The sequence below is a fragment of the Paroedura picta genome, chromosome 3 (genome assembly GCF_049243985.1).
Source record: "Paroedura picta isolate Pp20150507F chromosome 3, Ppicta_v3.0, whole genome shotgun sequence".
Classification (NCBI taxonomy): Eukaryota; Metazoa; Chordata; class Lepidosauria; order Squamata; family Gekkonidae; genus Paroedura; species Paroedura picta.
The window spans coordinates 26,264,527-26,284,958 of NC_135371.1; the positions used below are offsets into that span (position 1 = coordinate 26,264,527).

The 20,432-nt window shown below is 41.9% G+C and overlaps 1 protein-coding gene across 22 annotated transcripts in view; it reads right to left on the minus strand.

Annotated features, from left to right (window-relative positions):
• Window positions 1–20,432, minus strand: part of FOXP1 (forkhead box P1) — a 613,965-nt gene that overhangs the window by 98,075 nt on the left and 495,458 nt on the right. For all 22 annotated transcript variants that reach the window (XR_013228958.1, XM_077325163.1, XM_077325165.1 and 19 more), the window contains 2 exons: window positions 19,276–19,435; window positions 10,041–10,245 (listed from right to left, as the gene is read on the minus strand). Coding sequence is in view for 21 of the 22 variants with exons in the window: in XM_077325163.1 (XP_077181278.1) it covers window positions 10,041–10,245; window positions 19,276–19,435 (365 nt within the window). In the remaining variant the exon portion in view is untranslated. The remainder of the gene's footprint in view (window positions 1–10,040; window positions 10,246–19,275; window positions 19,436–20,432) is intronic.

Consider the following 20,432-nt stretch of genomic DNA (forward strand, 5'->3'; position numbering starts at 1 on the left):
ATTCAAGGAGCTATCTTTAGATGGCAGATTGTGTCTGTGTGCTGCACCCTGATAATATCCCCCATCTTTTTTCTTCTATTTGCTCTCTTCTTCCCACACTCAATACCTTAATTTCAGGTCTTAGATTGTGGTATTGCTGATTACACTGCTTTCAGCTATGGCCATTCTTCAGCAGCAGTACCATGATAATCTAGAACAGGGGTAGTCAACCTGTGGTCCTCCAGATGTCCATGGAGTACAATTCCCATGAGCCCCTGCCAGAAAACGCTGGCAGGGGCTCATGGGAATTGTAGTCCATGGACATCTGGAGGACCACAGGTTGACTATCCCTGATCTAGAAGGGCACTCGTCTCTCAGATCGAAAGGAAGGTCTGGGAACCAGAGAACATCATGCACTAAAGGTTAAGATTCGCTTCTCTCTGCTTTGAAGAAGAGTTGTTTCTTGTATGCTGCATTTCTCTACCAGAAGGAGTCTCAAAGCGCCTTACAATGGCCTTCCCTTTCTTCTCCCCACAGCAGACAGCATGTGGGGTTGAGAGAGCCCTGATATTACTGCTTGGTCAGAACAGCTTTATCAGAGATGTGGTGAGCCCAAGGTCACCCAGCTGGCTGCATGTGGGGGAGAAGCGGGGAATCAAGCCCGGCTCGACAGATTAGAAGTCGGCGCTCCTAACCACTACACCAAGCACTGCACATGAGAGTCACAAAGAAATTCATTTCCATCCCAAAGTTCAACTGGCTACAAACTATAGGAGATAAGAGCTGTGCTTCTTTTTAGAGTAGACTACAGCTTTTGCAGTATGTGGATGGATGGAAAGAAGAAAGCTCATCACACCCCAGTTTAATATTGTTAGTATTTGGGGTGGATGCCTTCCTCTCTAGAAACATAGCATCTAGCAATTCAACTGTATCCAGATGTTCACATCTAATATGTCTATAACGCTAATCTACATTTCTGGGTTATTGGGACTCAACAGATAAACACTAGAAGTCTCTCCCTCATCCCAAATCCTGAGACATGCAGGATGACAATGGAGGAGATGGGTTTTCTTTTCCAGGATTTGCCACTTGACACAGATAAGGTACTGCTCTCTCTGCTTCAGTTTGTATCCTGCAAAGGATTGTGACCAAGAGTGGCATACTGAAAACTATCAAATCAACACTTTGGTGACACTTGAGAAGTTACTGTGTAGGCTGAAGCAACAAACGGAGCATACAGCAGAAGGGAAAGGAGCATGAAGCCTGAAGACAGCTTGAATAGTGGGGGGCCAAAGAATATTATGAGAGATTTACCACATCCATTAGGGGCACTGTTACTATTTCCTGATTTCTCTTGCTGTTCAAACTCAATTCGGCAAAGTAGCTGTTTCAAATTCTTTTTTATGGCCGTTCCAAAAATTCCCCCCACCTACTACTTAGGAACTTGAAACAGTGCTCCAAACTTCTACATGGGGAACAATCTTCTAATGAATTTAATTTCAGGATTTTTTTTTTTGTCTTTAATTCCAAACAGGACCCCACATTAAAACAGCTTGTCTCCCCCGCTTCAAACATGCCCTAAATCATTTTTTTTCCTTTTCTCTATTAGTGTGTTGTCTGAGCACGCAGGAACTTGGGCAAATGCTTTCCTTTCCCAAAAAGAAAGCTAGTGAGAATCATCTAAACAACTAGAGTTTTATGTGTCATATGACATCTAGGAAGGCACCGCATTGCCTGACAAGACAGCAAACAGAAACCTTAAGTGCCTCCGTCAGCATTCTTCTATGCATTACTCGCCTGCTCTTCTTATGGACAAAGAAGTAATTCAATCGCACTCGGCTGCAAATGGATGGTGCCAACTTCAAATACACCAAAGAGAAGGAACCCGCAGTAAATGCCCTCTTCACTCTGAGGCACCTACCTTTTTATATTTTGATGGCTCTGAAGAGGAATTTTAAGCATCGTTCCAGCTATACAGTAATGACAGCATAATAAAAGACAGTGTATATTTATTAGTTTCACGAGAGGCTAAACTGCATTTTCTATTTCAGCCAGATACAATAGACAATTGTGCCAAAGTCTTCCTCCTAAGCAAAAGCTTTTTGAAGTCTGCCACACTGAAGTGCATCAAAAACGGCAAAGGACCAACATTTACTATATATAGATTTAAAAAGGAATAATTCAAGAGGCAGTATTTTAACCTTGCTTTACAAGTCACATAAGAAGTTCCTGCTTTCAAATGAATAAATGCAATTCTACGAGGTTCTAAAACTGCAACTTCTATGGGTCTTTTCAATCCCTGAAAATAAAATTCACCTTTTACAATATGAGATGTAGGTCAGAGGCCATCAAGACGAGGAAGTGTCCATTAAATGCAAATCCAAGGAGCGATCAATGCTTACATGGCAGTTTTGCTCAGTCACATATTCCACTACAGCTACGGGAACTTGCACAGATCTACTGAAATAATCAAGAGGCCAACTTCTCATTCTGAAGCAGAATGCCACACAAATCACCTCTCTCTTCAACTCATAAAAATAGTGGCTTGGATCCAACAAACCAAGAGCACAATATGGCTTCCCCACTTCCACGTTCCTGTTGGAAATCCAAAAAGTGACTTCAAAAGGCCAGGGAACTCAAGAAAAACAGCATGGGATGTGATGCGGTGTGTATCATAAGAAATTCCATCATCTTCTATACCAGACTTTCTCAAACAGGGTTTTGTGAAACCCTGGGGTTTCTTGACAGCCCTGTAAGTGTTTCCTGAATGGGTGGGAGTTAATTAATTTTATATATAATTTTAAAATTTGTTAAACATTTATCAGGTGATATGACCATATATAGTCATGGAAATCAGCCTTCCCCCTCCAAAATGGCTAATGATGAGTCTGGAAGGGGTGAGAAGTGGAGGGACCCTGAGGGGGCGTGTACACAGTTGTGCTTCCAAACCATATTCTGCACGATCAAGCTACTTTGGACCGTTTCCACACTGGAGGCTTTGCATTGGGCTGCAGGCTGAAGTTTGAGCTCGGGCAGGTTGCCCTGCCTCTTTCTGCTCCTGCGTGGGGGGGAATTTGGCCCAGTGCACCTTGTCTGCCCCGGATTTGTGCTTCCGCACCGGGGGGGGGGGGGCAGGGCAGCTAAGTTCCCACTGTGGAAATGGTCTTGAGGTTTGTCAAAGCCTGAAGAATGTTTCAGGGGTTTTTCAATGGTAAAAAAGTTGAGAAAGCTGTTCTATACCATAATAGGTTTGTATCCAAGCTACTGATCCTAATCCAGCCCCTTCAAAATATGAACATTTGGCCATTGTGGCTTTCCGTAACAGAGGACAAACAAAACTAGGATGATGAATAGTAGGAAGATGGGGGAATAGTGGCATCTTTCCAATCTCCCCTGTTGCTCAACTAATAATGCCTGTTGGTATATTTATTTTTCTAAAACTTACTCATGCTACTCTTCTTCCTGGTGAAATAGCTATCATGGGAAAAAACTATCAAACATCTTCAGCAGAATGACAGCAAGGGGAAGAGCTAGGAAGAATGGGAAAGAAACTCAGCTACTCTCCTCTTCACACTGTGCCAACATATTCTGGGTGCTACTGGGCAGTAGCAGATTCATCTGTAATAATCATTTAGGTAAGCTAATCATTTTGAGCCAAAAAGTACTTCACTGATACAAGCCAAACACTCTAAATATCTCAGTGAGATCTTTCTATATGTGTTCTGGAAGAAGACAAATACCACACTAGGTTAACCAGCCTGATTAGTAAGAAACCACTTCACAACTCAAAATACAGCAATCTGTTGAAGCACAGTTACTAGAAAGTTCTTCTAGCACACATGCACCACTCCTAAAGGAGGTCACTGGGGCCCATTATGCACGGCCGCCGAAACGGCGATTTCGGGTCACATGGAAAACGCGGAGGGGGAAGACGCGACGCATACCGGTTATACACGGGGCGGGGCGCGACGGCGGCAAAACCCAGAGTAACCGATTATGCACGCGCCGATCCGGGCGCCGCTTCTGGTTGCGCCCTGCTCACCCGGAAGCTGCGCTTTCTTCCGCGTTTCACTGACGCAGCTTTTTCGGCGGCATGCACCGAAGCTGTAGCCGGTTGCAGCCGGCTCCGTGCGTTATCCGTGATTTTAGTCGCCGCCATTCCACCCCGAATGTGCGCTAAAACCCCCGTGCATAATGGGTCTGGATGATACAGTTGTAGTCATTATCTCTCAGCCACATCTATTTTAGGGGGTTGCTATGAGGATGTGGGCATGGCTTGAAGGTATATGGCAGATCTCAAAGATGTTATCCTGAGCTTCTGGTAGAAAGGATGATATAAAAAAATATAAGTTCCTATCCCAGAGGTCTCCATCCTGTTTGAGCCTGACAGAGGTTGGTGGGTGCGGCCACAAAATGGCTGTCACAGGAGATGGAACCAACCACAAAATGTAATGGTGTGAAATTATTCATAACACCAATAGTATCTCTTTAGCATTTGAGATAGGTGTTTTGTTTAGCTGGATACCTTTTAAAATCAATATATTGTTTAAAGCTATTTTCTTGCATATATAAACAATAAAGGTATACATATTGAGCTAGACAAGAAACCCTCCTCTGGCAGAATGTGTTTTCATTTTGTAGGCATCTAACACATACAAAAGAAAAAGGGACACCCCCCCCCCACACACACACACTTTTCATGGCCTATTCTCTGCTTTGGATGAGCCCTTCTCTCATGATCCCAGACCTTTGCAGCATTGTTTCCTTTAACAGCAACAGTTGCTCCTGTAGGACGGGTAAGAGCAGACTGCATATGAGATCAGCACAATGAGAGATTATGGCAGAATTCTGATAGGAACATACCTGACTTAAAAAGTGCCCAAAATGTAGTGAAATTATCAACTTTTACCTGATTTAGAAAAATATATTCAAATTGGAAAGATATAACTTCAGTAGAAGCTCCATTTTAGGTGCATCAAGCGTAGCCAAGCAAACCCTATTGTGCTTAGTCCTGTTGCATTTTTACAATATCCCTCAGCTATTTCCACTGAGCCTCTTGTGGCGCAGAGTGGTAAGGCAGCGACATGCTGTCTGAATCTGTCTGCCCATGAGGTTGGGAGTTCAATCCCAGCAGCCGGCTCAAGGTTGACTCAGCCTTCCATCCTTCCGAGGTCGGTAAAATGAGTACCCAACTTGCTGGGGGGTAAACGGTAATGACTGGGGAAGGCACTGGCAAACCACCCCGTATTGAGTCTGCCATGAAAACGCTAGAGGGCGTCACCCCAAGGGTCAGACATGACTCGGTGCTTGCACAGGGGATACCTTTACCTTTACCTTTTATTTCCACTGATAAAATACTTTGCACAAAGCCACTCTCGGTATTTTAACTTAAACGTCAGAAAAAGTCTCATTTGGACCTGCCCGCCTTCTCACAACACTTGGCATGCACCAAGAAAGGGGCCCATGGGGCCCCAGATGGGCCCCTATCCCATCAAAAAATATACCTCTGGTGAATAAACAGAATTCTGCTTGGCCAGAATGAAAGGGCGAATAGTTCAGTCTGCAGTGTTAAAACAAACATAGTCTACTGCAATGCATTTGGAATTCTGATGCAACATGGTGGGCCCAGTCACAAAACAGCTGCCACACGAGGCAGGAATAGCCACAAATGACTGTCACAGCTTAACTTCTGTAATGCAGTGTAGATCCTTGTGGCAGCTGCTGCCAAAGGAACATTAAAAAAAGATTTGCACATCTAATCAAATCCCTAATAGTTGGTCAGAAACCCTGCTGGGCAAAAGCCCTACTAGACCCACCTACTTCCTAAAAACACTTGGCAGGCACCAGATAAGGTGTTGCTAGGTGTGACCGCATTGGGTATTCCTGGTCTATCTAATACTTTTTTTAATCCCTTCCTTCCTCCAGGAAATTTATGGAACCACACATGGTTCTCCCTTCCCCATTTTGTTCTTACAAAAATACTGAGGCATATTAAGCTAAGAGTGGATGGCTGGCCCAGTGTCACCCAGTGAGCTTTCATGGCAGTGTGGGTATTGTAACCCTGGTCTCCCAAATCCTTGTCCAGCATGCTAACCACTACACCAAACCTGCTCCCACGTCCTATGGATTTACTATGTACTAGAACCATTATACAAGCAAAAGAGCCCAGCACAGGATCGAGATGCCTGTAAAAGGAAGGCCTACATGAGCAACACGCACTGAGAGACTAAATCATAAATTCAGTCTCTCTGCTGTGTCTTGGAAGAAGCCATGGTAGTTTTCAGTACATCTCATCCTCCACAGAAACCCTGTCTTCTGGTGCTACAACAAACATATTTCATTTGACAGACATGCAAAAATGTACACCAACAAAAACCAGGACCAAGTCCTCCCAGTGTAAGTAACAGACACTATATATGATAATGTCTCAATTTTTAAGAACATTCTTATGCATTTTGCAACTATACATGACAGCTTTGTTTTCTTACTATAAGAAAGACACAAGATGTGCTTATGCACTTGTCTTACCAACAGTCTTTCAAATCACTTGATTAGGAAACGCTATGGCCAGGAAAAAGGGGGAGGGAAACCACCATTATTAGTATGTGAAAGTAATAAGCGAATTTAATTCTTTCCTATTTTTTTTCGCCTACACGGTTTCAAAGAGATCTTTCTCGGCACAGAAGCATAAATGTGTCTTCATTGGCCTGCTCTGAAAGATTACTGCATTAATTCATAAGGGTTGGGGAGTGAGCTCTGTACAAACCAACAAAGCATCTTAGACCGATTATGCATGGGCAGGAAAGGCCAGGCCGGGGCTTGCATGTAGGCGGGGCTAATCCTCGCTTATGTATGACCTCGGCATCAGCACAGCCCCCTCCCAGCCCTGGCCCATGGCAAAGGAATGTGGATATTCTTTACTACGGTCAGCAGCCAGGCTGGGCCAGGCCTGCACACAAAGGAAGAGTGCTTTGGTGGCCAGGAGGGGATTAAAAATGCCCCACTTGGCTCCATGGTGCTTTGCACTGCCGTGGGATCAAATGGGTTTTTTATATGTTATTTTGCAGATAGGTGGGATCCTGTTCTCACTCAATACCATCTTTCTGCACCCCCCCCCACGTGGCAAAACCTTTCCACTGCAGCTTTGAGGGATGCATTTTGGCGATGGAGTTGCTCTGCCACCAGAGTGTGTCCCCATGGAGACACAGAAAGCGGCAGAACTGCTCTGCCACTGAAATGCATCTCCTGTGGGGACACAAGAAATGGCGGAGCATGCTGATGCCATGCATAAAAGGTCTTATAGCCACACTTTCTGAAAGCAGACCCTCCCTCCCCTACCTCATCCCAAGCTGCATAACAAGACATTTCTGGAACTTGGTGGAACTTAGGAATTATAAATATACTAGCTTCAAGCCCATTCCTAAGAACAGGCCTTGGAAGGGTCCCGTCCCCTGGCTCTCGGCCAGGCAGCTTAAGGTGGCTTTGGGCTGCACTTTGCAGCCAGATCAAGTGGGGCGGGCGGGGGCTGACCAGCTCATTAACAGGACCTCCACCACAACCCTCTCCCCTTACCTGCTGATGGCTCCAGGCACTGAGGTGCATCTGAGAGCAAAAAGGTTACAGTCCAGGAACAGAGAGCGGCAGCTGCAGAAGCAGGGCCAATTGATTGGCCCTATTCCAACTCGACACATTCCACCCCCCAGGCTGTTTCACAAATATATAGAGGAAACATGGATAAGGATGATGTTGCACAGGGAACTGTCATTAAGGAAGAAAACCAATGACATATCTAGGAGCCCTTACAAACACAGCTTTACTCCAACCTGGCACAACAATCAAGAAAAATTACAGTTAAATCACAAAAAGTAGGGAGACATTACATTAACCCCAATACGAAACCCAGATTTTGCATGAAGAGGTAATAAGATGAATGTTAAAGCCTTAGCCAATGATGCATTTTTAATCTACCGTATTTGCCGGCGTATAAGACGACTGGGCGTATAAGACGACCCCCCAACATTTCCACTCAAAATATAGAGTTTGTTACATTACATTACAGTACTATGGGCCACTATGGGCAGCTATGTCTATCCCAACTGAAGTGCACCCGGCGTATAGGATGACCCCCCCAATTGGAGGCATGTTTTTCAGGGGGGGAAAGTAGTCTTATACGCCAGCAAATACTGTACATTGACTTATTATATCACTGCTAATAGACATAGTGTTAGCCATCAGAAAGAGAAGAATAACCATAGGATAGATCTATCAATGGCTACTAGCCATAATGACTGAAGGGAACTTGCATGTTCCAAAGGAGTAAACCTCTGAATACTAGTGCTAGGAAGTAGCGTCAAGGAAGGCCTCGGACACTATGCCCCATTTGTTGCCTCTCCAAGGTCCTTGCTTGGCCATTGTGTGAAACATAATACTGGACTAGATTGACCATTATGCTGATCCAGTGGAACACCTATTATGATCTTAAGCATTACGGATGCAAAATGTAGGAAGGTTAGGATGTATCAGTCAACCACAACTTGCTAAGTTTGCATATCAAAACATGAACTGGCCAATACAGAAATATGCAATTACTGAAAATGACATAAAGAAAACAAATGGAACTCTGGCTTAAGTTTCCAATTGTTTTTTTTTTTTTCCTTTCTAGAGGAACAGAGAAAGTGCAGCAGAAATGTTAAAACTATTCCAGCACTCTGCACCATTTAGGTATTTTTAGCCAATCCTGTTGTTAAAAAATATCCTTTATACATACAAGTGTACTCAACACATGACTTCTGTGGGAGATTCCAACAAAGAAACAAATAAAAAGGGAAATATTTCATCCACCCAAGCGCTAAGTCTTTGAAGATACGGCTTGCTGGGTAGAAAAGGGGAACCAGAGAGTTCGCAGAATGATGGGAGTGAGAATCACATAAAACTTATGCAGTGACACAATCACATTTAAGGGTCTGGTTTATACACTGGCTAGATCCCCAACTATACTCTGTTATAGTTTAATGTTAATATTATTATTATGAAAAACTTAAGTACCATGCCCTGATCCTCAGGGGAGGGCGGTCTATAAATACAATAAATAAATAAACAAACAAATAAATATCTTCTCTCTGTAAAGTGAGACTTCTCCATCTCCACCCTCCAGATGTAGTCTCAAATGTATGACCTCACATGAAAATGGTGAGGAAGAAGTTGGAAGTCTGAATTGAAGAAGAACAACTGGTATACCCTGCTTTTCACTACCTGGAGGAGTCCCAAAGTGGCTTACAAACACCTTTCCATTCCTTTCCCCACAACAGCCACCCTGTGAGGTAGGTGGGCCTGGGAGAGCTCTGACAGGTCCGCTCAGCCAAAACAGCACTATCAGGACTGTGACAAGCTCAAGTTACCCAGCTGGCTGCGTTGGAGGAGTGAGTAATCAATCCTGGTTCTACTGCTCTTAACCACTACACTGGGCTGGGAGAGTGGAAACAAAATTTCCCTTCATTGAAGGAGAAATGGTTGGAAAGTTTCAACCTACCACACAAGTATCCACAACTGCATATACGCTCACATGGTCAAATGCAATGGCAAATCACAGATGCATTCGCTTCAACAGAATGCAAAGGCACTGTTATGTATTTGATTTATATACCACCCTTTCCAGAGAACTGCCGCAGGGTGGTGTGCATTGTAAGATCACAGATTAGGCCATATCTCTACACACAAATCAGGACTGCTTATGTGGACAAAAACCTGGGAGACGTTAAAAACACAACAGATGTTGGCGAAGTAGTGACAATCGGTCAATGTTCCTTATTACCTTGGGGATGCTGATCGCAGCATTCATGTCTCAAGACTATATTCAAAACTTCAAGAATTAAGTCAGCACAGAAGCATTCCTATAACAAGCACTACAGTTCTTACCCACCAGTTGTTCCTACTGTTTAAAACATGGAAAACTAGATCACAGCAGCATAAGCAAGCAGTGCTGGGGTGGGGTGTTCCGTGGAAGTCCCATCACAATAAAACGCTATTTCTTTGGACAGAAATAAAATGGCAACAGCACTCACCTCTCTCTTTTAGGAGTGTGGACTGATAACTGTCCATTGGTTGAGGCATGTGGGTTTATTATTAAAGGAGTCTTAGAGGATGCTGAGGAAGAGATGCACGTCGTTGATAGATCCAAACTGCTGTGGTTGTTGCTTGCAGCTTCCTCTGCTGGGTGAGAACCTGTCACCTCTTTCCAGAGTTGCTGCAGTTCAGATGGGATCATGCCTGAAAGAGGATTGAATAATTAAATAAATTTAACTACTAAGTATGCCATCTTCCACCAGCAATTCAAATCAAAGTCAGAAGGTACCAAACTAACACTAAAGTATACATAATCTTGCCCGCATAAACTGAAGCATGGTAATACTAATGATAATCATCAATCAATGTTATATTACAACAATACTTTCTTGCAGTTTAGGTAAGCATCCCAATGTGCTTTACACAATGTGCTTTAGTGCAGCTACATAGAATACTGATAATCACAGCTGCCCATGTTTTTTAGGGGGGAGGGGAGGGGAGACAAGGTTCTGACCATCATGTTTACAGACACAATGGCTTGAAGCCAGAAATGCACAAGCAAACAGACCTGGAACAATTCCATTTACGTGGATTTTATACAACACTAGTACTTCTTTTCCTATATATTATAGTTTCCAGAAACTGGTTGTCCAAGTGGAAATGCAAGGGGGAACATAATAAAATCCAGGATGATACTTTTTGAAAGTCCTCAAAGGCTTGCTTATCATCAATTCTACCTAGGCCTTAATATTCTGTTTTACTTCATGTGTTATGTTACACTGTTTGGTAGATGATAATTTTATGCCACATGATGGTGGTGTGGAAAAAGCTAACACAACCCATTTCATCCTGATGGGGCCTTCAAAGGGGAAGTATCACTTGAGGATTTCTTGCAAAATTATTATTATTATTATTATTATTATTATTATTATTATTATTATTATTATTATTATTATTATTATTATTATTATCTTTCGATTTATTGCCCGCCACTCCCTTACGGCTCGTATTGTAAAATGGTTCCTAGCTGTAGTCTGAAGACAGGCAAATCTAAATAAATGACATTTCCTTTTCTGAAAGAAGGTGAATACATTTTAACCTCTTTACAGAGGCTAAGAAGGTCTTCAAAATAAATTTATTCATCTGTGTTATTATGACAACATGCACCACAATATGACTAATTTTGAGCTTAAGTTGTAAATGATGATAAATAGCTTTGTTATTAAATACAGTTTTTTATTAATCACTTTTAGATGTAAATTATGAATTCACATTGTCTTCATGAAATGCTTTTAGAATTTTAACAGTCAAATTGATTATACTATGATTATTTCATTAACACACCTATCTTTCTCATTAATTTTGGTTTCTAGCACTGCTTGCTTAATTGATGGATGTGTCTAGTGGAAAAAAACTGCAAGTTTCTATACAAGTAACACTATTATTATTACTGTCATTTCTTGATCAGTGCTAATGAGCCATTCAAAGTGAAATGAAAACATCAAATAATCTTTTTTTAAAAAAAGAAAATGTTGTTTAACATGATAAAAATCGATAGTCAAGTTTAAGGAGATGATCAAGTTCCCATCTCACTTGACCACATTTCCAAACAGTGTTAAATTACAGAGTTAAAGGCAGCTCAAAATGGCTGACCACTGAGGCCATATTTTGATGAGTTTCCAAATTAAAACAAGTACAAAGAGGACCTTCAATGCTAACCCATTTTTATTCTAGCATCAGTGATTGTAGACTACAGTCCAATTGCATGGCAATGTATCACTGAAAGCTAGCATGGATATTACACCTACAACAAAAAAAAATCAGTAATTTAAAAAACAAGTAAATGGATGTTTTTTGGAGACCTGAAAATGCAGGGACCAATGGATCCAAGCAGTTGTATATCATTATCTCAGGACAGAAGTTATCTGCCATTTTCAAAGTGTACAACCATGCCTGAGCCAGACATGTCTTACCACACCTTAAGGCATTAAAATAAAAGCAGTATGCATTATATTCATTTGAAACACATAATAAAAATTGCCAAGGTCTAAATTTAATTTATTTTTGTCATTTAGAATACAATGGGTAGATAATCATCTCAACGTGATCAGCCAAACATCTTTACTTTGCTAAACTGTTAAAGATTTTAATTATGCTAGCTTTGGAGAGCACTGGTCTAATGAGGCGATAGACTCCAGAGAATCTAAGTGGTTAAGAACTGTGAAATGAGTCTGATAGGATTTTTTTTATATTCACCGTGGATCGTTTGCATATCAAAGAGGAGTAAATTATTGCACGACAGACCAATAACCTTCCCCGCCTTTCTGAGAGTAGCATTAACAAAAACAGTTGGTCTCTGCTAGTGGGCTGACTAAAAAAAAAAAAAAACCCACGAAAATTCTTTGTATGTGTGCAATTAGTATATATTCTAAAAGAAACTTCAATTTATACATTAAGCAATCAGATTGCCTTATAATATATCAGTTTCTTGTAAAACTGTTTCTTTTGCCTTTTATATGGGGGGGGGGAATCAAAATGATGTTATATTTTGATGGATTTTGTCCCATATGAGCATATAGTGATTAGATATATTCAATTATTACATGTCCCCTGAAATTAAACCTCTGAAGCAATTTAAACAAAGAGAAAGGTCACTACACAATCCTGTGTCCTGTTTAGCGGCAACCAAGCTATTATTTTCAAACACCTTGAAAAAGTGACAGTGCGGGATGTATTTTTAGCTAACACGCTTGACAGGCCTGTCTCCACACTAACAATTACCTGTGAATATGACTGACCCTTTCACCACTGTTTACTCAGTGGAAACAATAGTGAATGGACTTGTCTGTTGATGATAACATATTGATACTATATCACAAGTCAACACCATTTTTATTTTGGGGGACAAACTGACATGAACAGAAGACTTCTGCTAGTATTATTTCTTATTAGCCATCATGAGCTCTCCAGGCGCATCACTGTGCTTTAAAAAAAAACGAGACAGTGATAAATTGTAGCCTGATTTTTTAAAAACCAGTTTGAAAGATTAAAAACTATTTTAAATATTGTAGACAGCCTCTTGGTATATCAAGAACAAAGGATGAATTAACAAGTCACAGCACCTACAGCAGGGCTGGTTTGAACTTCGTACGGAAAAGCAATTGGCTGCTAACATTAATGACAGCTGTCTCTGTACACCATAATGGGAACAAAGCCCACAATTTTGATATAAAAGGCGAACAAATTGTATTTAATAGCCGCTGGGGCAGAGCAGAGACATAAGGATTACGGGTCAGATGCAATTAGGCAACAGAATCCAATTATGAGGTCAGAAGAACCCAAGTGACATACATGTTTCAAAAATTATTTCTATTATGCACATTTTTAGCAAGTAAGCTTGCTTATTTAAAATAATAAGCTCCAAGAATGGTTTTATTTGACAACTAAGAAACCTGTCCAAGAAGTTAGTTACTGGGTAATATTACTTGAAAAGTTCAAGAAGAATGCTGATCCTTAACTAATGGTAGAGTTTCACTGGTAGGGATAATCATAAAAATCATTCCCATACCACGAACACTTGAAAGTCATGTAATTTCCCTTTTAACAGAGGATTCTGGCTTCTCAATTTGTGCTCATAATTATTAGTGTTTGTGCCAACTATCTAGCAAGTGTGAACTGAGAACTCACTTATTTCCGCAAGCACAGAAAAGAAGCGCAATAAATATGCCAATGTTAACAATGCTTGCTTGATTGCAAGATCTGGTCATACCAGGCTCAGGACATCTTTGTTTATTACCTGACAGAAAAACAAATTTTTCTCCTTTGGTCTAAATTTTATAACTTGTTTCTTGATCCTTTAGTTGTTTTGTCCGCTCTTAAAATGGAGCTTATTTTATTGCTGCCACGGTGTGCAGATGCAAAATGTAGATTATTAATGAATTTGAATAAAGAAATGAGCAAGATAATACAGAATATTATACAACACGATGTGCTATTCTGAATAAGGGAATAAGCATGCATCATTGAAATTGAAGGGGGGGCTGTTTCAATGTATAGATTTTAAAAGGGGGGGGAGCCATGTTAGCTGTGGTTGCTTTTGTTGGAGCCACTAACATCGCTTGGCATAAAATATGAGGCAACAATTACTTTAAGAGGATGCCTTTTAAAAACACATCTCTACTTCCAGTTAGTAAAGGTTCTCTATACACTTCACAACCGTTGCCAGTTATGAAAAAGGTTGCCTATGCATTCATTGCCAATTATTATTACAAACTGGCACTCTCAGACACTCCGCTGCATTTCCTTCTCCTAGGAGAAGTTTCTTCTTCATTATAGAAGAAAATGCAGGCAGCGGCTTAAAAAATGTATGTTGTGGGGACAGTTGACAGATTGCTGTGCGTGGAACTCGATTTCACCACCCCAGGTATTCACTGGCTGAGACAACTGGACGAGCTCAACCTTTTCTTGTCCTTGTGCCTCCATACCCAGGTGACCATGTTCAAGCAAGCAGAAAGTTGATTTAAACCTCATAATGACATCAGTTTTAAGCCATCAGATCTCTGCGTTAAAAAAGAGAGAGAGAGAGAACAGGTTGTATTCTGACCTGCCTGAATTCCCAAGTTACTTTGTTACTTCTCCTCTTTCCATAGGGACTCCATACTAATAAGCGAGATGAAGACAGGGGAGGGTAAATCACTACTCTTTTTTGCTGCGAGTAGCCCGGCACTGAGTGAAATACTACTTTGTTTAAATATTTGGTGCTTAGATGGGTACATCTCCCCCCCCCTCCTTTAAATATGCTCCTTCCTGATGTTGTAGGGACCAACAGCTCTACTATACCTCAAAACCTATCAATCAATGCCACGACTGCTGAATTACCTACTGGTTTCTCTGATGTGTTGCTGCGCAGATTACACTTCATGCATCACCACATTCATTTCTTTCGCATTACACATGAGCGTGTCTTGTCACTACCCAATTGCCCTCTTTTGGACAGCTTAACTGATGTACTATACAATGAACCTCACCAAGCAAACTTAATAGCAGAGGAACTGTGGGAAAAGAATTAGAATGGCTGAAGCCAGAGTCCAGAAGATGGGTGTGTAGGAACAGCTTGTGATGTTTCTTACCAATAAATCCGAAGGTATAATTAACTTGCGCTATTATATTTTACATGGACAAAATAGCACTAGCTTACATGGCTTCTCTTATAATTTTGTTCCCAAGGTGCTTTAAAAAAAAAAAAAAGAAAGTTAATTTTTGATACCTTTGTAACATCAATAACAAACCAGGAGCTTAGCAAATTTCCAACAGCCCTCCTCCTCTTGAGAACAATAGGACCGGGACATGTCATGACTGCCTCTTTCATAATGCCTCTAACTAATATAGGACTGTAGATTTATATACACTAAGATGAGCAGCACGCCTTGGGCCATGGGAAAGGTCTGTGGCATGGTACACAGAAGGTTCCAGGTTCAATCCCCAGAATCTCCTGTTAAAAGAACTAGGCAACAGATGATGTGAAAGACCATCCAACTGGAGACTTTGGAAAGCTGCTGCCAGACACAACAGTCGCCTTGATACATCAGTATAAGGCAACTTCATGTGCGTAATATCCTTTCTCAACTACTGAGTTTCACTGCGGCCACCGAAACAGTGATTTTGGGTCACATGGAAAACGCGGAGGGGGAAGAAGCGAAGCAAACCGCTTATGCACGGGACGGGACACAATGGCGGCAAAACCCAGAGTAACCGATTATGCACGCGGCGATCCCAGCGCCGCTTCTGGTTGCGCCCCGGTCACCCGGAAGCTGCGCTTTATTCCGCGTTTCGCTAACGCGGCTTTTTCGGCAGCATGTGCCGAGTCTGCAGCCGGTTGCAGCCGGCACCGTGCATTATCGTGATTTTAGTCGCCGCCATTCCACCCCGAATGCGCGCTATCCCCCCCGTGCATAATGGGCCTGCAAGGGGAAGGCGATAAAAACATAAGAAAATCCAGTGTTCAGGACCTCCCACTTCATTCATTAACTCCGCCCCACACAATGGGGAGAGCAAAGAAGGGGCAGAGAAATCAACAGACAGAATCTTGGGGACAACTAAGCAACCACTTTGATAATAAAAGTAATTGGCTGGCTGAGAAGGACAGTATTGCTTGTATGACAGATTCATTTGGGCCAGAATGGGTTGCGACTTGCAAGCCACGTAATCCTTGTTCTCTCACAGCACGTATAAATATAGAAAGAGGAAGGGCAGGGAGCAAAGTCACTACAAGTGTTGACAACTAGTGGAAGCCTTAAGGCTTTGACTAAACCGGAGCAGTCAACTGAGTTAAATGAAGCTTTTGAGCTGACTATTCAAATTTAGCATTTACGGGGTGGGGGTGGGGAAAGAGAAAATTTCTCTGCAAAACAGTGACGTTATGTTTTACAGACTTAACTTCTCACTGAGGCATGCCTAGGCCAAACAAAACAGCATGAGGGGAGGTTAAACTAGAGGGTTTAATTAAAACAATAAATGCACATATTTATTTGAAATATGTTTATAGCACTTCTCTGAATTTATGCACAGATAAATCCATTCTAAAGGCAGGAAGAACTCAAAGGCAAATAGCTATTGTTCAGTGCAAAAGTACCTCGGAATAAACAAGACCCAAGTGGAACTGTACCTATTTACCCAAGGGCTCCATTCCTTTCTCTTTCTGAAGATGCTATCCCACCATTGAGTGCTGCAAGCTTTTCTGGCTGTGCCTTTAGCAGCGGCTGTCATCGGCAGGCAACAACACTTATTTCTGTGTTGTGAGGCTCAGAAGCAGGCCTGGCACTGAAGTTATTCCCCCCCTCCCCCAAGTAGGAAATCCCAGCACATAATGTGCACGAGGAAGTTCATTTTTTGACAGGAAGCCTGAGGGCAGGGAACATCTTTCCTTAATGATAGTTTTTGTATAGCACCGAACTATTAGGCAACTTATAAATAATAAATATTATTATTACTACTGCTACAAGGAGTTGTAACATGCTTACAGAAGGAAAGCAGGAAAAGACCTCTCATTGTGGTTAATTTTAATGAACTTAATTCTAGTTCTGCCGTGTTTGCAAATATTAGATGGGACACACTTATAAGAGTTTCAATCTGGTTTGTCCTCAAAGTAACTCTGTCAGGTTAAAAAAAGAGAGGAGGATTTACATTCTACAGGTGGGGAAACTGAAAGCAGAAACCAAAAACCGGCTAGTCGAAGGACGTAGCCTAATATTCCCATTGAGTTACAACCAATTTATGGCCATCTCAGCAAAGGACTAGATGAACCTGGAGGTGCCTTCCAACTCTATTATTCTAAGGCAAGTGAGAAGCAGAAGTGTTTTGCCCTTGCCTTCCTCTACAGAATCTTCCTGGGTGACCCTCCTTCCCTGCTTAGCTTCCAAGATCCAATGAGATCGGGCTACACCAGATCACCTTTCCTCCTGGATCCTATGTTTACTGAGAAGTAAGCTGAAAAAATTGAGTGCAGAATCCTTGTGGGTTCCACTTACTCATGAGTATAGTGCCGAGATGACCATATCTACAAGTCAGATACAATAGTTTAATGGTCAACAACAGGAACAATTAAAACCTGTGCACAAATATCCCAGGATAAAAGCACTCCTATAGTCATGTTCATGCTTGGTTACCGCAACGTTCCCTATGAGGGGCTGCCTTCAAAAAATGAAATTTCTGTTGAGATTATTCGGAACAAAGACTGTTGGGAGTGGTACAACCCCTTGGGAACTCATCTAGCCAGTTTTGACATAATTTCACTGCCGTTTTGTTTCCAAATTCTAAGCACTGGGTTTTTATCTTTATAAAACCCTATGTAGCTTGGTAACAGAGGACCTTATAGACTTCCACATGAACATGTCTGTTCAGATGGTTGTCAAAGGGCTTATTCTGTCTACCCCATTTCTGGATATGAGAAAGAGCAGCACCTCACCTGAAGAATCTCCTCTGAGGCAAACAGATGCTGGAACTTGCTCCTTTGACTAATAGGTAGCAGGTGAAGACATTTCCTTTCCTCAGAACTATGGCAACCATTACTCTTACCTGGTGATTGTATAGTTCTTGTTTTTAACTGCTGTTGTATTGCCTGGCTCTCATTTTGTGTATTTCAAAATTTCAGATACTTTCAAAAGTTATGGTTTTATTTCAACTTCTGAGCCACCTTGAGGAAATTGGTTGCGGGGCAGATTACATGGATTTAAGATAAATAAACAAATCACTAAAAATTCCATATTCTGCCAATCAAGTGGGTCGGAGGATCAAAAATAAAGTTAAGGCTGTTTTGTTAGGTAACTGAGCCGTGCTATAACTCATCATCATTATCATTATTATCAACTCATCAACATCATCATTACGACAACTACTTTTCTACTGTGTTTCCATAGAACAATTATTTAAGAAAAGCTCAGCCCACCCAATTTGGTAAGCTCCTCCTCCTCTCCTTCCTTCCATTTCACCAGTGCTGCTACGCCTTTCACCTTCCACACCTCTCTGGCCGATGCTACTTGCACTCAGACCAGACATAGTCCTGTGCAGTGCCCAAAATATTCATTAAAAAAAGGCTACTAAGACAACTGTCTTTGACTGGGCAAACCGTGGTTTGTTTTTCGTTCTCTTTTCTCCACCATTAAGTAGCAGCCAATTTCTGGGGACCCTGTAGCGTTTTCAAGGCAAGAGATGTCTGCCACCACCTGCCTCTGCTTGTTGTTGTTAGGTGCGAAGTCGTGTCCAACCTGGTATTCCTCGGTGGCCTCCCATCCAAATACTGACCAGGGCCCTGCTTAGCTTCGAGACCTGACAAGATCGGACTAGCACAGGATATCCAAGTTAGGGCTATAAGGCTATGAAAACTTTCAAGTTAATCAGAGAACCCTACTCTGGTTCTCCAAGAGGCTATAAACTAGAACAGTGAAAGGCACCAAAAACTGTTTTCCATATGGGCTTCTCTCCTTCCCTCTCCAAAATATCCTATCACTGAGAAGCAGAACTACGGAGCATTATGGTGTATCTATTGTTTTTACTGTTTCTATTGTATTTTAATTAGAATGTTAATGTTATAAACCACCCCGACCCTGTCTGCAGAGAGCTGGCCTATAAATTTAACTAATAAAGGCTGTATACCTTCCCAGTTCTTGTACTGCTGGCCCACCTGACCGTGAACCCCGGGGAAGCATTGTGACACAAAACAGCCACCTTGGAACGTACCTTGAGCAAGAGGCTGCAATGGCAAAGTGGGCTGGCCTGGCTGAATGGTTAGCAGACCTTGGCGCTGCAAAGATAGGAGGTGCTGTTGCTGCAGTTGTTGCATCTGTAAAAGCTGTTGTTGGAAGGCCAACTGCTGGGAAGTCACCTGTTGTTGCTGGGGCTAGAAAGCAAGAAAAACAAAAGGGAATTAAGTAATTCCAAGTGTCTTTCAGCATTCCCCCCCCCCCAAAAAAAAGGATGAGGATGTTAAGAAGAGGGTTATATAAGGGGCTAAAGTGTCAGACCAGGACTGGAGAAGTAAGTTTGCATCTCCACCGCACCATGAAACTCATCCCTTCCTCTTAGCATCACCTACCCCCAAGGATTGTTGTGAGGATAAAAGAGGAGAGGGGAGCACTATGTACACTGACTTGAGGTCTGCATGAGGGTGGGCAGGTTATAAATCAGATAATGGATACACAGAGAAATGATAAGACATTGAGGGGACATCTTGCAAGCCTCGTACTGCAAAGCAGCCTGGTGACTTACCTAGCCAAACATGACCCACCTACTGCGCCCGGAGTTCCAAAAGCAATTCTATTTTGAAGAATCTTGGGGGTTAACAACACAAGGCATACTTAGCAGGCTAAATTCAGCTTCATGGATCACAAGCTTCATTGATACATTGGCCTTTCTGCCCAAAGCACCTTACACCATTCTCTTCTTCACTTTATCTCCACAACAATCCTGTTAAGCAGGTTAGCCTGAGACTGTTTGGTCCAAAGTCACCCAATCTCATAGCAGATCCTTAAGTTACTGGCTGGTTTTCAAGCAATACTTATCTTGAGGCCACGTTTGATTTCTACCTTATGTTTAATTGCTTATAATTTTCTATCTATCTATCTATCTATCTATCTATCTATCTATCTATCTATCTATCTATCTATCTATCTATCTATCTATCTATCTATCTATCTATCTATCTTACCCTACCCTACCCTACCCTACCCTACCCTACCCTACCCTACCCTACCCTACGTCATATAAATTGCCCTGCTTCATAGAATTATGCAAACTCAACCAGAAGAAAGACCTCATTATAGTGTCTGGGCAAAGCAGAAATATTTTTTTTAAGTCACCATGATAGATTAGTGGGCAACACATGGAGTCTTGCTATT